At 36.0% G+C, this 15,073-nt stretch overlaps 1 protein-coding gene across 1 annotated transcript; it reads left to right on the top strand.

Moving 5' to 3' along the window:
• Nucleotides 1-9,974: 9,974 nt before the first annotated feature.
• LOC123534079 (uncharacterized) lies at nucleotides 9,975-13,025 on the top strand. The gene is made up of 3 exons (XM_045316136.2): nucleotides 9,975-10,505; nucleotides 11,423-11,559; nucleotides 12,696-13,025. The coding sequence occupies exons 1-3, from the start codon at nucleotides 10,003-10,005 to the stop codon at nucleotides 13,022-13,024; spliced, it is 969 nt and encodes a 322-aa protein (XP_045172071.2). The 5' UTR covers nucleotides 9,975-10,002; the 3' UTR covers nucleotide 13,025.
• Nucleotides 13,026-15,073: the final 2,048 nt, after the last annotated feature.

The raw sequence follows: 15,073 nt of genomic DNA, 5'->3' as shown, positions 1-15,073 counted from the left end.
ATGTCTGAACGAAAAAATATTCTGAAGAAAATGATTTAAGTGGTTTTCGTATATATCTTTCTAAGATAGCGACAAGGCAGGAGGAATGTCCGGTATACGTTTTCGTTCTAAGAACAACAGTGTCTGACTTTCAGTTACTATATCTAACAATGACATTCTGAAATCCTTAGTGATTCATTGATTCTTAAAATTCCGGCAAATGAAAAATTAATTATATATAAATAAATAAACAATAAATCTAATCTTAAATCAGATAGGGAACTGCTTTCAGAAATGTTCAATAAACTGTTTCATAATATTAGAATTCTTTACCACCGTTCTGGCAGTTATTCTTTTACAGTCATTTAAACAGTTTCAAACAATCATCGTTACAAGGATTTTGTACATTTGACAGAACGTATTACCAATTAATAGAGTAAAAAACCATGTTTAACATTGACTTACTGCAACAGCTATCACTTATAGACACCAAGTACAATGCCACAGTGAATGGCGAACCAGGTAACGTCACTTTCTCACACCAGTCACGGAACTTCTTAAATTCAAGAGATGTAAACGTTTCTTTGCCTCCAACAAGCAAACAGTTACGGTGAAATCATATATGCCCATCTTTTAACAGTTTCTCATCTTCTGTGTGTTAAACAAATCTGCAAACAAATGGCATTATTTCAATATGATATACACTGTCACAGACGCAGACAAGTGAAACTAAATTGTCACTCTTTATAACGATGTTTATGTAACTGTAAAAACTGCATACCACTAGTGATACACCTGTACAAATGGATTAATCTATTATCAACAGCGGGTAAATATTGCATGTAATGTAAGAAACACACATAGATCAACTGTCTCTTTAAATCAGATTTATAACTTGTAACAGACCTTTTTAATATAAATGTCAATAACGTCTCTATATACACACCAATAGTATTTCAACCATTGTTTACACAAGGATGATACATAAATTTTAATTGATATTACATCTGCTAAAATGAAATCATCTAAAATTCCCACGGTACTTAACAAGGGGGATATCTCAAACTAGACTTTAACTGTCAAACTGTCAAAAATCCTTGCCACAATGTTTTAAACTTTACTGTACCAAATATAGAATTCTTGTAATACCCATGCATATATATGTTTCTGGTTAATCAAAGATTAAAACCTTTTGAAAACAAAACGTGCGCAAAACGCAGGGTTGGGGGTTAGATGGCCGGTAAGGAGCAACCAATGTACCTCTAGCTTTACAAAACAAGAAGAAATTTAAACACTTGAGTATAAGAAATACCGGCGGAACTAACCAATCGTTTCCAATTTTCCAGGAAACGGAACAAGCGTCGAAAGCCTCCGTGTCTGAGGTCCTAAACCATTAATTGTATAGAGGCAACTTTTTATTGCACTCACTAGAAAAGCGGTCCATACAATTCACTAACATTATAAAATTAAACTACTCTGTTTAAAATACACTAAAATCTAGAATCAAACTTTTCTTTTAAGATGAATCTCCACCGACAAAGGACTCGCATTTGAAGGCCTTTTTGACAAAATCTTTAACAGCAGAAAAATAAAATCACTAAATTTTCTAGATCAGACCTGTTATTCTTTAAAAACAAATGACGGCGGCTTTTTTGATAAAAAGAGTAACATATCCATAGTGAATTACAGAAAGGATATCTGTATCGGCATTAATTCCAAAATGTGAAATACTATTTTCAGTCTGCCTTTCACTGAGTTTTCTGCTACGGAAACACAAAGTTAGATTTGCAGAAATTCGCTTGGCATTTAACGTCTGCATAATATGAATAAAAGCAATACTTATCATCTTCTCAATTATGTTGATTTTCGTCGAAGAAGTCATTCAGGCCCCATAATGAATCCTTGTTTGTATTTTCTGAATCGTTCATAATGAATTACAGACTGTTTGCTGCCAATCATAAACCTCGAGTGGTGAGAACAATATCAGTTCACACTTTTAGACCACGATAATCCGTAAATAGCCCATCGGAAAGCAGACTTGTACCCGTCTATATTTCATATACAACAGTAGCGTTGTATATATATCGGGGGAAACTTGGGCAAAAAAAGCGTGAATTTCGTGTTAATTTACCATCTAACAATACAGGCTAATGCCGGAGTTAAATCGCCTTGCAGTATTCTTTTGTGTGTGTGTGTGTGTATTAACGTCTACAGAAGCCCGCGGGATTGTTTGTGACAGAGACCGAATATAAACATATCCAGAAACGCGCAAATCTATGAATTGAGTAATAGTTATAATTATATAAAAATCAAATTGAATTACAAGAAACTCGATACTTGCAGTGTAGAACCAACTGGGTAAATACGTAATTTACATATTCACTGAAACGTTTCCAACAGTTGTAACTTTTTATATTCACTTGTTATAAAAAAAGACATGTCAGCACGATCCTTTCATAAATTGCAAACAACTGGATCCAGTTGTCCGAAACTTTATCAGGCGATTGAGCTAACGGTCGATTAACTTTATTAGTATATTTCGACAGTTTAGACAACTTAGAAAAACAAATGTACTTTTTAAGTATTATATAATATAAACACTAAAACATCTTTACAGTAAAATTAAAACAGCATACTAGTGTTCCCACCCACCAAGAAGTATCTAGTATCTTGAATAGACATTTAACATGCGGTTAGTTTAACAGCTTAATGCAGGAGTCGTGGGTTCAAGCATCATTGGGGTCACGACCATGACTTCTCATATGGCACCAGTACTGGTTTTCCCAGGTAACGGACTCGAGAGTGGTCACAATAAGCTTGAAGCTTTCATCACAATCGAGCTAAAATAAATTACTATAAACTAAACTAACAGCCCGTTAAAGTTTCGAACAAATGGGCCCTGTTAGAAAGTAGAATAACTACATCATTCTTACAAGAAGGGCACGATATAGTTAAAAGTGTTCGTAGTCGTGTTCGTAGTCCTACGAACTAACTATATCCTGATAAATAAATAAATAAATAAATAAACACCGACACTGGTTCCTGTTTTTATAAGAACAAAAATGAATATAACCATAATTATTTTGTCACTTTATACCGATTGTTGAAAAGTGATTTCTAATAGAATCTGATAATTTGTACGTGATTATGTATATTACCAGTAAGCACTAGTCCATACTTAAAATACCAGATTACTTCAAAAACAGTATTTTTTTATCCAACATGTTTACCTCCGATTTGCTGTCAGCCTTTTTTGTAGTTTCGGAACCTGGCTATTTTCTTGAATCAACGTATCTGTCATCGTGTTTCGCCAGCATGCAAACTCCTCACAAAAACTAATTGTTCAGAAGTTCAATTTTGAGTATTTTTGAGAAATCCATATTTAACTGTTCAGCATTTGCGATTGCAAATGACTCAAAGTGTTAATGAACGTCAAATTTTAGTAAATCCGGTATTTGAGTAAAACTGAATTTATACAAAGTAACCTGCATTCTTTCACATGCCCTACTGACAAATAAGCTCTAACGGTACAAAGATAATATCACTCTTATAAAAACACGTTAATCCTAATTTCTATAGAACGCGTGGGACAGTTTTCAATAATTGCAGTTTTTATGTCACGTGGTCTAAGTCGGATAGACAACTCGTGCCGTTGTCTACGGGATATATACAACTCGCTTTGCTCGTTGTATATATCCCGTAGACAACGGCACGAGTTGTCTATCCTATACATATACGCCGAAATATTTCACGAAATTCACGTGACAAAGAGCGCCCAAATATACTAGCATAAACTTCAGACCAAACTAGTACTGGGATAAACTACCAAGAAAAGTAATTTCGAAACGCGAATAATTTTATTTAAAGTCGAAGGTTCCATGTCGGAATCATCCTTCGTTCTTCTAATACTTAATAAAAACCTGGAAATATAAGCATCAAGTTCTTTCGCAGGTCTCATTTCTACTGGTCTGTCCTCGCCATCCTCTGACAGGAAACATTTGAATTTTTTCATGTCACTTGTAGTTTTTAATTTCGTGTTCTTGTTTTTCTTGCTTTCAATGAATTCGTCTGCTTCTTCGGCTGTATAATTCTTTTTCTTTCGTTCTATTGTACTATCTAACTCAATCAATCTATTTGCCAATGACTCCAGAGTCCTCTCGGCAGCCATCTTGACCGCAAAAACACGTCACATAAGCACGTGCATTCGTGCTTTAAGTCTGGTTCTAGACTTTACGTCCCATGCATATGTACTGTTAAAACGAAAACCTAATCCAGTCAAATTCGGCAGGGCCATTATCGATAATGGCCCCAAGGCTTATTATGATAATGTGATAATGCATGACGCACTGCGATAATGTGAGAATTTTCAGCACAAATTTGTTACTATTTATAGGTACTCATGTAATAAACATTAATAATGCCGACAAATGCACTCGGCACACCGGTAAGCAATGTCCTTCAATGCCAAAATGCCGGTAGCACATTGGATTTGACTGAAATGAGAAAAATAATTATTTCGTGTAATATTAGTTATGCGTCTCATGCGCAAGGGAACGAACATTCACGCAATTTCTTTATATCATATATCAGACGCCTGCTGACTGGCTTTAACATCAGTGTAATAACACCGTGACCGGTTCGAGATCCAGCCCCGACAAGCAATCAGTCTCTCCGACTTCTGTTACGAAACCGACTATAGCCTCATTTATAAACCCATCCGGTCCAAAATGTACAGCTTCCACACATACGACACTGTTTATCCACGGTCTACTGCGGCACTTTGTAACATGTTCACATATATATACTTATAAATTCTTCGGAAAAGAGACGCTATGCGAAATAGAATTTTTTTTTTTAAAAATTAAGAAATTTAAATTTATATTTTTTTTCTTAAAATTAAAGTGAAAAGCTATGTGTCTTCTTTTTATATAGCCTTTTTAAAGCTTCCTGCTTGTTCAGTGTCTTTGCACTATAGTAGAAGACTGACAAATCAAGAGGAGACAACTATTACTCAAATTTCAAAGAAAATTCAACTACTGAATTTTTAAAATTTGAATAAAATTAAAATTTCACAAACCTTGGAAATATCCTTTTAGCCACTGATTTGTATTGTTATCAGCTACTAGTGTGTGAAGTTTCATGACTGTAAACCCTATGGTTGCTGAGATATTCCACTTTCTGAATTTGCCATATAGGTGTCGGCCCGGTACAATTTCTCCTTCTTTGCTGTATAGTAAAACAAGCACTTTTGGACATGGATTGTGAATTTCACAACAAAATTGCAGCATTGACAGCTCTGTATTTCTGAAGAGTAATACTATCCCAGTCAATATATCACAGAAAAACACCAACATCAACGATGAACTTTTTTGCTACACATCAAAGTATCTAGTCCATGTTTAAATTTCCCACTGACATCTGTCATGGCCACCAGTAGTCTGGTGTAGTTTTTTAATCCTTCCGCACAGAAATGTAATCCTGAAAAACACACATAAAACAACTGTTAAAGACATCAGAAATGACAAAAAATGTACACAGTATCAATAAATACATTTGGAATATAACATGTCAAAGTAGGGATAGCGTTAAATTGGGAACTTCAAAATTTCAAAGAACTACTTTCTAGGATACAACGACCCAGAAGTACTTCTATGCCGGGGTGACACCATTAAGATAACCGGAAATATCCCTCTAATCAACAAGAAGGCCGCCATGGCCCACTATCGCTCACCTGAGTAATACTGCACTATACATATTATTAAATGTGCGATTTTTGCCATTTTAGGGGTCATAACTCTAAGACAAATAGCGTGATATGGCTACTCATCGAGGAAAAGAAGCAAGACCTTAATGATACATTTTTGTATACAATTTCTATGCAAGCTTGGTCAAAATCAAATAATAAATGTGATCTCTGTCATGTTCACAATGCTAAAATCAGCAATTTTTGTCATTTAAGAGCCCATAACTCCAGTACGAGTTTTTGCGATATAGCTGGTTTTCGTAAGGAACCGAAATGTTATAGATACATGTATTTCACTTCTATACAAGTTTGGTCAAAATGAAATAATAAATATGGCCTCTATTGTATTCACAAGACTAAAATAAGCAAATTTTGCCATTTCAGCCATAACTCCGAGACAAATGGTGCGATATGGCTGTTTTAAAAGGAAGTGAGCTCCTATATAAGTTTAATAAAAATCAAATAATAAATTTAGTCTCCATTGTGTTGACAAGGATAAAATCATCATTGTTTTGCCAATTCAGGGGCCGTAACTCCAAGTCAAATGGTGCAATACGGTTGTTTTTTGAAAGGAACCGAGATCTTATAGATATATAAGTTGTATGCAAGTTGAGTCAAAATAACAAAAAATGTGGTCTTAATCGGGTTCACAAGGCTAAAGCCAGAAATTATTGCCATCTCCGAGGCCATAACTCCAAGACGAATAAGGTGATATGGCTGGTTTTTGAAGGACCGAGATATCATAGATCTATATTAAGTTCTGTGCAAGTTTTGTCAAAATCAAATAACAAATGTTGTCTCTGTCATATTCACAAGAAAAATGTGAACGGTCGGACGACGGACGACGTCCAAAGGATGGTCACAACAGCTTAATTTGTCACTTCGTACAAGTGAGCTAAAACATGTTATAAATGTGTTTCAGATGTAAAAATGCACTTTTTTTGTTCATTTTTCCGATTGAAAATGATATGTGACAAATGTGATCAGATGTCACATCAAAAATCGGCATCGATCACATTCGTCTCAAAAATTGTTACATATGTGCTTGATTTCTGTTACATATGCGATCGCATTTGTAACACCTGTTACAAATGCGATCTGTTACGAATGTGGTCCTACAAAGCCATAACCTTGCATTTACCTGCGTTTACTGTGTTTCCAAAAGTGTACTCGCCGCCTACTGTTCGCCATATTGGAACGATATAAACTATATGGTGAATTTCGCGCCCTACGTGGCTGCGTTTGCTACATGTAAAGCGATATGTGAACGGTTTATCATGAAAAGGGCGCTATATAAATTTGGTATAATAATAATAAATTAAGAAACAATGAATTTCAGCAGCTTCATGCATAGAAATAAAATTCCGGTTCCCTAGCCTATGCAGGTACTTTACCTAGAGAACCGATTCCGGACGAATAAGTTCTCTGTCTAGGGAACCGATTCCGGACGAAGAAGTCCGCTGTCTAGGGAACCAGTTCCGGTTCTCTAGCCATTGCCAATAAAGGAACATTTGCCCATTCACTATTTTGGGCATGGATCCAACAGAATTCTCCTGCTTAAGAAATTGAGCCTTCCCAGCCTATCAACAGTTGTGAAGCTATTTATCTTTAATAACGACACAGACTGCACACATAATAAAATTCTGACATGAACACTTCGATCACTGAACGTAATTTCAAACTAATTACGTGTGCATCCGGAAGTGTTGGGTCCATCTAGTTAAGCAACGCAGATTCCTTGTGGAGAAAAGACAATATTCTTTGTATATCACAGGCACTCTTGTTAAATCTGACGACATTTTATTACGAATTATTTCGATGGAAAAAATTGTCTTGTATTCAACCTTCTAAACGTAAGTTATATCACTTTTACATCCTTTGAATCATCGTCACTTTATGCGGAAAGTGAAAAAAAAAAACGAAAATTACCGAAAATACTGTTTGAGAGGAAGATACAGTTATACTTACTGCTTAAATTTAAATGTGGTCATTGGCGTCCATTTTGTTTGTACTTTTCTAAGATCATTCTTAGGAGTTAAGATAAGTGGCCACATGTCTTAAATTTTAAGAGAAAATCCACGTACTTAAGATAATTTCTAGGGGCCTCCGTGGCCGAGTGGTTAAGGTCGCTGACTTCTAATCACTTGCCCCTCATCGAAGGGGTTCGAGCCTCAATCGGGTTCGAGCCTCACTCGGGGCGTTGAATTCTTCATGTGAGGAAGCCATCCTGCTGGCTTACGGAAGGTCGGTGGTTCTACCCAGGTGCCCGCTCGTGATGAAATAATGCACGGAGGGGCACCTGGGGTCTTCCTCCACCATTAAAGCTGGAAAGTCGCCATATGACCTATCATGTGTCGGTGCGACGTTAAATCCAACAAAAAAATTAAGATAATTTCTAAGCCAAATTTTGTTCTTAGAACAATTCATAGGCAAAAATGTTTCTAAGACTGATTTTAAGTCAAAAGTGAGAAATACTTAGAAAATGTTGATTGCTAAGCTTCGGAAGTATGGCGGAGGATATGTACGGCCAAGTCGGTAAGAAATAGTTAGATTTCAAGAACTAAATTCATTTTCACAACAGTCAATTATTCAGTTCTTTTTTTTATTAAGCCATATTCTATGCTACAGCACTAGGTCATCAGAAATGATTTGTAGTAGGTCATACTGAGCGTCCGCCCGCTTAGCTCAATAAGGAGAGAGCAGATCTACGGACCTCGGGGTCGCGAGTTCGATCCCCGGGCGGGGCGTATGTTCTCCGTGACGATTTGATAAAAGACAGTGTGTCTGACGTCATTCGTTCTCCACCTCTGATTCATGTGGGCAAGTTGGCAGTTACTTGCGGAGAACATGTTTGTACTGCTACAGAATCCAGGAACACCGGTTAGGTTAACTGCCCGCCGTTACATAAATGAAATACTGTTGAAAAACGGTGTTAAACCCAAAACAAACAAAAAGGTCATACTAAGCAGCCTATGACTTACTTCGGCGACATGACTTACAGCCTTTAAACATCTCTACGGGTTATAACACATTTTCATACAATGCTTTATTTATGTATATAGTCTGACTGATTATTTAGAATTATATTTTGTTAATATCCTATCTTCAACTTCAAGTATTCATAAGTGTGGCGTTAGTAAATCATAACACACAGGACAATATTTCTCCAAACGACGCAATAAGTCAAATACTGCTGACTGTACATATTTCTATCCATTTGAAACTGAAAACTTCACAGTAAAATCAAGGGGCCTCCGAGGCCGAGTGGCTAAGGTCTCTGACTTCAAATCACTTGCCCCTCATCGATGTAGGTTCGAGCCTCACTCGGGGCGTTGAATTTTTCATGTGAGGAAGCCAACCAGCTGGCTTACGGAAGGTCGGTAGTTCTACCCAGGTGCCCGCTTGTGATGAAATAATGCACGGAGGGGCACCTGGGGTCTTCCTCCACCATTAAAGCTGGAAAGTCGCCATATGACCTATCATGTGTCGGTGCGACGTTAAATCCAGCAAAAAAAAATTGTCAATACATTGGTAGTATTTGTCTATAGAACAAAATTTTCTGAGCTGTAATCCTTTATTCCATGTTATTCCACGTTATTTCACGCAATTGTTTTTTTTTTAATCTGGGACACTTTTTCTTCTGTTTTCACGTGTTTAATTATATATACATTCTAAGCATTTGTGTAACATGAGTAATTTATATTGTCTCAACTTTATGTCAATTTCTGTATGATACACAGTAAATCTGGATAAGGGCATCACTTGGTATTATATTATATTTACATCATAACAGTACTACTTGCGGGAGATTATTCAAATTAATGCCGTGGGTAGCGTCATAATTCTATTGAAATATTCACGTTATTTCCCGAAGTTAGTTGTGTATAAATTAATTCAGCAATACCATGATTGACGTTATTATATATTTTTACGTTCTTTTCTTTTCCAATTATGGTCCTGTATTCTGTTGTTGTTGTTTTTTGAAATCTGCCTACCTTACTTCATAGATTTATTATTAATTCCTTTTTTTGATTTAAGATGTACTTCAAACTAACTTTCTTCGATTTTTGGTTTTTCAAAACACAGTGCATTTTTTGGCAACCTGCCGTCACATTAGAAGTCTAAACATAGCATTACGTACATAAAATGTTTTTAGAAAATGATTCAGATAAGTTACTTTTTAATATTTTTTCTTAATGAACGGAATGTGGAGCGGGAAAACGCGCATTCCGACGTTACGTCATTTCCGGAATGAAAACAAACATGGCGGACAGTGAGACATGGCGAAACAAATATTTCTAATTTTCTTTTTATTTTGCTGCGTATCTTTTAAATTTTTAACAAAGTTTGCCGTGAAACCTGAAAAGGAACTAATAGATGCTTTGGGCTCGTTTTCTTCAGTCGAATGTCCAGCTGGAATCACGTTGTATCGACTTAAATCCGGCAGTGTATTATACAGGATTCAAGTCCAGAACAAATTGCCTCACAATATTTTTGAGAAGACGAGTTTACTCAGAAAATGTGAAAAACTTCCGATATCCGGGGATGATTCAGGAAGAACAAAAATTTTACAATATGAGCGTTATGAACTTGGTCAGGGCGAATTCGACAAAAGTATTGGCTATTACAATGATGTTAATCCGGATACATCCTACCTTTTAAAAGAAACATGCGATATATCAGAAACTGAACCAGATGGTCTTGGATCATTTTTGGATGGAGAGACGCCAAATTCAGTGATGTCAAATCCATTTCTGACTTATTTATTGCAAGTGGTGAAAGGGTAAATTTTGAAACTTTATTTTAAAAAAAAACTATTGTCGTTCTGATTATTGTAAGAATAGAGACACTAATCATTATAAATGTATTTTACTTGAGAAGAACTTTTGATTATCCGGAAGCGGATGTTGGAGGACTGGGACATCAGCCTCTGTCAACATTAAATTACCTCCACTATTATCATCGTAACTTCACATATCTGCTATAGATTTTAGGGTATTTGTCCTACAGCCATGCTCGCTAAACCATCGGAGTGCCACGAAATTTCATTTATGAAAAAGTTGATTCATTGTGTTATGATTTGATTAAGTTTTCATCTGAACGCTTGCATTTATAAATAAGCTAAAATATATTTGTAAAAAAAAAACACCAGTCATAAATAATAAACGTTCCATTTTTCTTGCTGATGTAACAAGAGCCCGTAAATGATCTTTTAGAGAACAAACGATATATCTACCATCATTTATCTCCATACATGGTATCATCCTTTGGAACTAACTTTTTATAGCAACATCGCAATCCTACCTAACTTTGACCAGTCAAGCAGGCTGTGGTATAGGTTCAATATTATTCCGGTGCCCGATGTCTTTACTTTTTCATCGGATCCACCTGTTACGTAACATTTTACAAACGAACTGGATTACTTTCATTCAAATCTCGATGTACTGGACTATATTCATAGCTATATTCTCTTCATTACTCTAACTCTCTAAACTAATATTTCAGAGTGCATTTAGTCCTGACAGACAGACAAACAGATCAGTTAAACGTTATTTTTTATATATGTAGGATTAGTAAATGTTTTCATCAAATGAGTACGGTTATTGAAACAGGTGTATTAGGGATTCGAAACCACGACGTTATACATTGTTACATATACATGTACATGTATCCACACTGACAGACCCTTCTTTATTTCAGACCAGAACCAGCGACATTATCGAACTTCAAAAACAACACAGAGGCGTGGTCATACAATACGCTAGCCAGCGGCATATTCCCGGGAACTCTTTGGTGTGGCTTCGGAAATATGGCGGAGGATATGTACGGACAAGTCGGTAAGAAAAAGCTAGGGTTCAAGCCCTAAATTCGTTAATAATTAAATTATCATTTGGATTATGTCATATGGTATGCTACATCACTAGGTCATAAGGTCGGCCATACTGAGCAGTCTATGACTTACTTCCTGGCCCAAAACATATTCATTTACTGATTTAATCCTTTCTTTCTCTACATATTATTTTGTTATAACTATCACGATTTGAAATTATTTACTTCTCTTACTAGCACTTAACTTATTTGTGACTTCTGAAATATGTACGAACAGGCTGATAATATTTTGTTTTGTTCTTGGAAACTATAGGAATAAAAGAGCCTCGTATGATGTTAAGTGTCTACGATTTTCTTACTAGCACTTAACTTATTTGTGACTTCTGAAATATGTACGAACAGGCTGTTAATATTTTGTTTTGTTCTTGGAAATTATAGGAATAAAACAGCCTTATATGTTAAGTGTCTACGATTTTCAGAAACATCTCTTATCATATATTTTCTTCTAAAATTGGATGTATTGCACAAGAAATATTATTTTGTTTTGTAAATTTAAGCCATGTTTTTGGTGTATATTTTATAAGAGAAGATTGACCTTATAAGTACAATGTGCTTTCGTCAATATTCTTTGCATGCGAAGTGGTTACTGTACTATTGTTATTTGTGGAATTCATGCAATAAATATGTTTAAACTAAAACATATTCATCTAAAAATAACGTTACCCCTTATAACTTAATTTTTAAGACATTTTAAACTACTATTATTTTAGGGACCTCTAAAGTGCAAGTGCTCCCTTTAAAGATCTCTTTGTTTTTGTTTTTTGCTACACATGTTCCATGCAATGCTTTATTTACAAAAAAGTACATGTAAATAGTTTAATTGTTTTTTTTAAAAATCATGTTTGTTAATTATCATATCATATATTAAAGTAATCATAAGTTTGGCGTTACTAAGCCATAAAACATGAAGACAGTATTTCTCCAAACGGCGCAGTAAGCCAAATTATTAAGCAAGTATTCACGGTAAATAATCACGCTAAACAATCTCTCAGGAGTCTGCAGAGGTCGTTTTTACACGAAAAGAACGTGGTGTTATCCCCAAAATCGAAGCATGGGTCAATTGAATTACTGCTGATAATTTCAGGAGAACATTCTGAGACAGACGACTGTTGTAGATCACATGACTTGTGTAAACCAATGATAAAAGCATTCGAGACTCGATATTACTACTCCAATCCAAGTGTTCTACCCATAAGCCATTGCGGTTGCGACAATCAGTTCTACAAGTGTCTACTCAGGGTAAACTCACCTACATCGAAAATGATCGGCAAGATTTTCTTCAATTTGGTGAAAATGAAATGTTTTGACTTCGACATCCGGGACGTTTGTGTTTCATCATTTCTTGGACTTTGTCGTGAAAGAGAGGAAAAGTGTGTTGCTGTGTTGAAATCTAGTAAATTATTTCCAACTTGAATGTGTTCTGAATTCATATTATCCCGAGAGTTACTTTCAGATCTGTAAGTCAGCTCATAACTGAAATACACCTTGAGATGGGAGAGATATGCATGACCCTTAAAATCAGCATGCTTTAAGATTTACATAATTTCTATTCTGGAAAGTGCACCGGGTATATAAAAAAGTAAAAACAGTCTGATTTAAAGCGTGTGTAGTCATAGTTTATCATTAAAGAAGATTCATGTTGATAAATATTTGTAAAAAAGAGCAGTTTATCCCTTTAGTTACGTGATACTTTCATAATGCGGGGCTTCCATGAGCATCTTTTTGAATCTATTAACCCTCACCTTTATGGACTCTAGCTCCGTTTGAATCGTAATTCAGGAGGCCATCTATTGAGCTTGCGGAATGTAGGTCGGCCTACCCATGTGCCAACCCATACCTCCTCTAAAACCCTTAAAGACGCTCGTGGTCTTTTCCCACCATTTAATGCTGGAATATCGCTGTATAAATCCCCATGGCCGGTATCAAAGAGAAATATCAATAGTTTTTTTCTATAATGTATAAACTTTTGTATAATCAAACCATTACGGTATTAGCCAGCTGATTTTCTCCTGAACCTTTAACCTTTTGAAATAATTATCGATTTGAGGAAAAAATGTGTGGCAGATTTTCTTAGTGCAAAGTAATTCATGGCAGTTTTTAGTACTGTCGTGTATTTACAGCTTCCTAGACCTAGATACACATGGAAGCAACTAAAAATCTTCAAAGGCACTTCACTTATAGGCTGAACACCACTAAATCCGGCTATTCCTTATTTCATATATAAAATCTACCTACTTTTTAACGGTTTTCGACATTTTCTAGCATATCCAATTTTCAGAGACTAATTTTCCCATAAAGAACTATATCGCTACTTTAGAAAAAAAAGAAAAGAGGGTGTTAACTTTTATATAAGAAAACTACAGTTCGTTAGATACAACCCGCTGAATTTACTCCTTTTCGCTTCTTTCAGCTTCTCTTTTCGAGACATTAAATTCTTACGCCGCCATTTTACCTGCGATAGGGACATGCCGATTTCAACAGAATGCAAAGTGATACATACTGAAACGCGGTAGAGTAAAAGTAAACACGTTGCTATTGAGAAAAGGCACTAGGAAAGTAAACAGTATTAGCACTATTTATATTTGGACTACTTCGTTTAAATACGTCAGTGTAAGAAAAGCGTGTTACCACAATGTCATTTGATTGCTTTCATTAATCCCCGCCCACAGCTACGATCAAAGAGCTATAAAAAATGTATTTTATACATCTTTGGTTCAATGTGTTTTATCCTACAGTTTCAACTGTACTTCAGACAGGATAAAAAAATTAAATACTTTGAATATTACTATTTGTTTCTAATAGGTTATTTCCCAATTAAGAGCATCATTTTATAAAAAAAAAAGAGAAGCAACACGTCAATTTTCCCCGTGCTTTGTTTAAATACGCCAGCGTAAGAAAAACGTGTTATAATAAGAAGTTATTTGTTTACTGTTATTTGTTACGGACTCCTGTTTGGACTATGTCGTATGTCGTCCGTCGCGCTTTGAGGCCGACGCACGACAATGTGACACGACACGACATATGACAATAACATTGTAGTGTCACATGGTCGCCTTTCAAAAGCGCGATAGTTTTCATTGTCGATCGCATTGTCGTGTGTCATGTCAAGCTGTCGCGTCGCATTGTCGTGTCACATTGTCGCGATGTCGTGTCGCATTGTTGCGATGTTGTGTCGCATTGTAATGCGTCGCGGTCTGCCTTTCCTCTGCTGCTCGCGACGCGCGACAATGCGACACGACACGCCACAACGCGACGCAACACTTGACAATGCGAAGCAATATTTCGCATTGTTGTCTTGAAATGTCCCGAGTCGTGACTGTGCCGGAATCGCGACACACGACAATGCGAGACGACGCGAAGCAATACTCGACAATGCGATGCAACATTTTAATAATATAGTGTCGCGACGTCGTGTCGTATTGTTGTGATGTTTTTGCGCCGACCTCAAAGGAGGAAGAACAC

The sequence above is a fragment of the Mercenaria mercenaria genome, chromosome 12 (assembly GCF_021730395.1).
Source record: "Mercenaria mercenaria strain notata chromosome 12, MADL_Memer_1, whole genome shotgun sequence".
NCBI lineage: Eukaryota > Metazoa > Mollusca > Bivalvia > Venerida > Veneridae > Mercenaria > Mercenaria mercenaria.
Note: the sequence above shows the minus strand (reverse complement) of the source record. Positions and strands in the feature narration are given on the sequence as shown.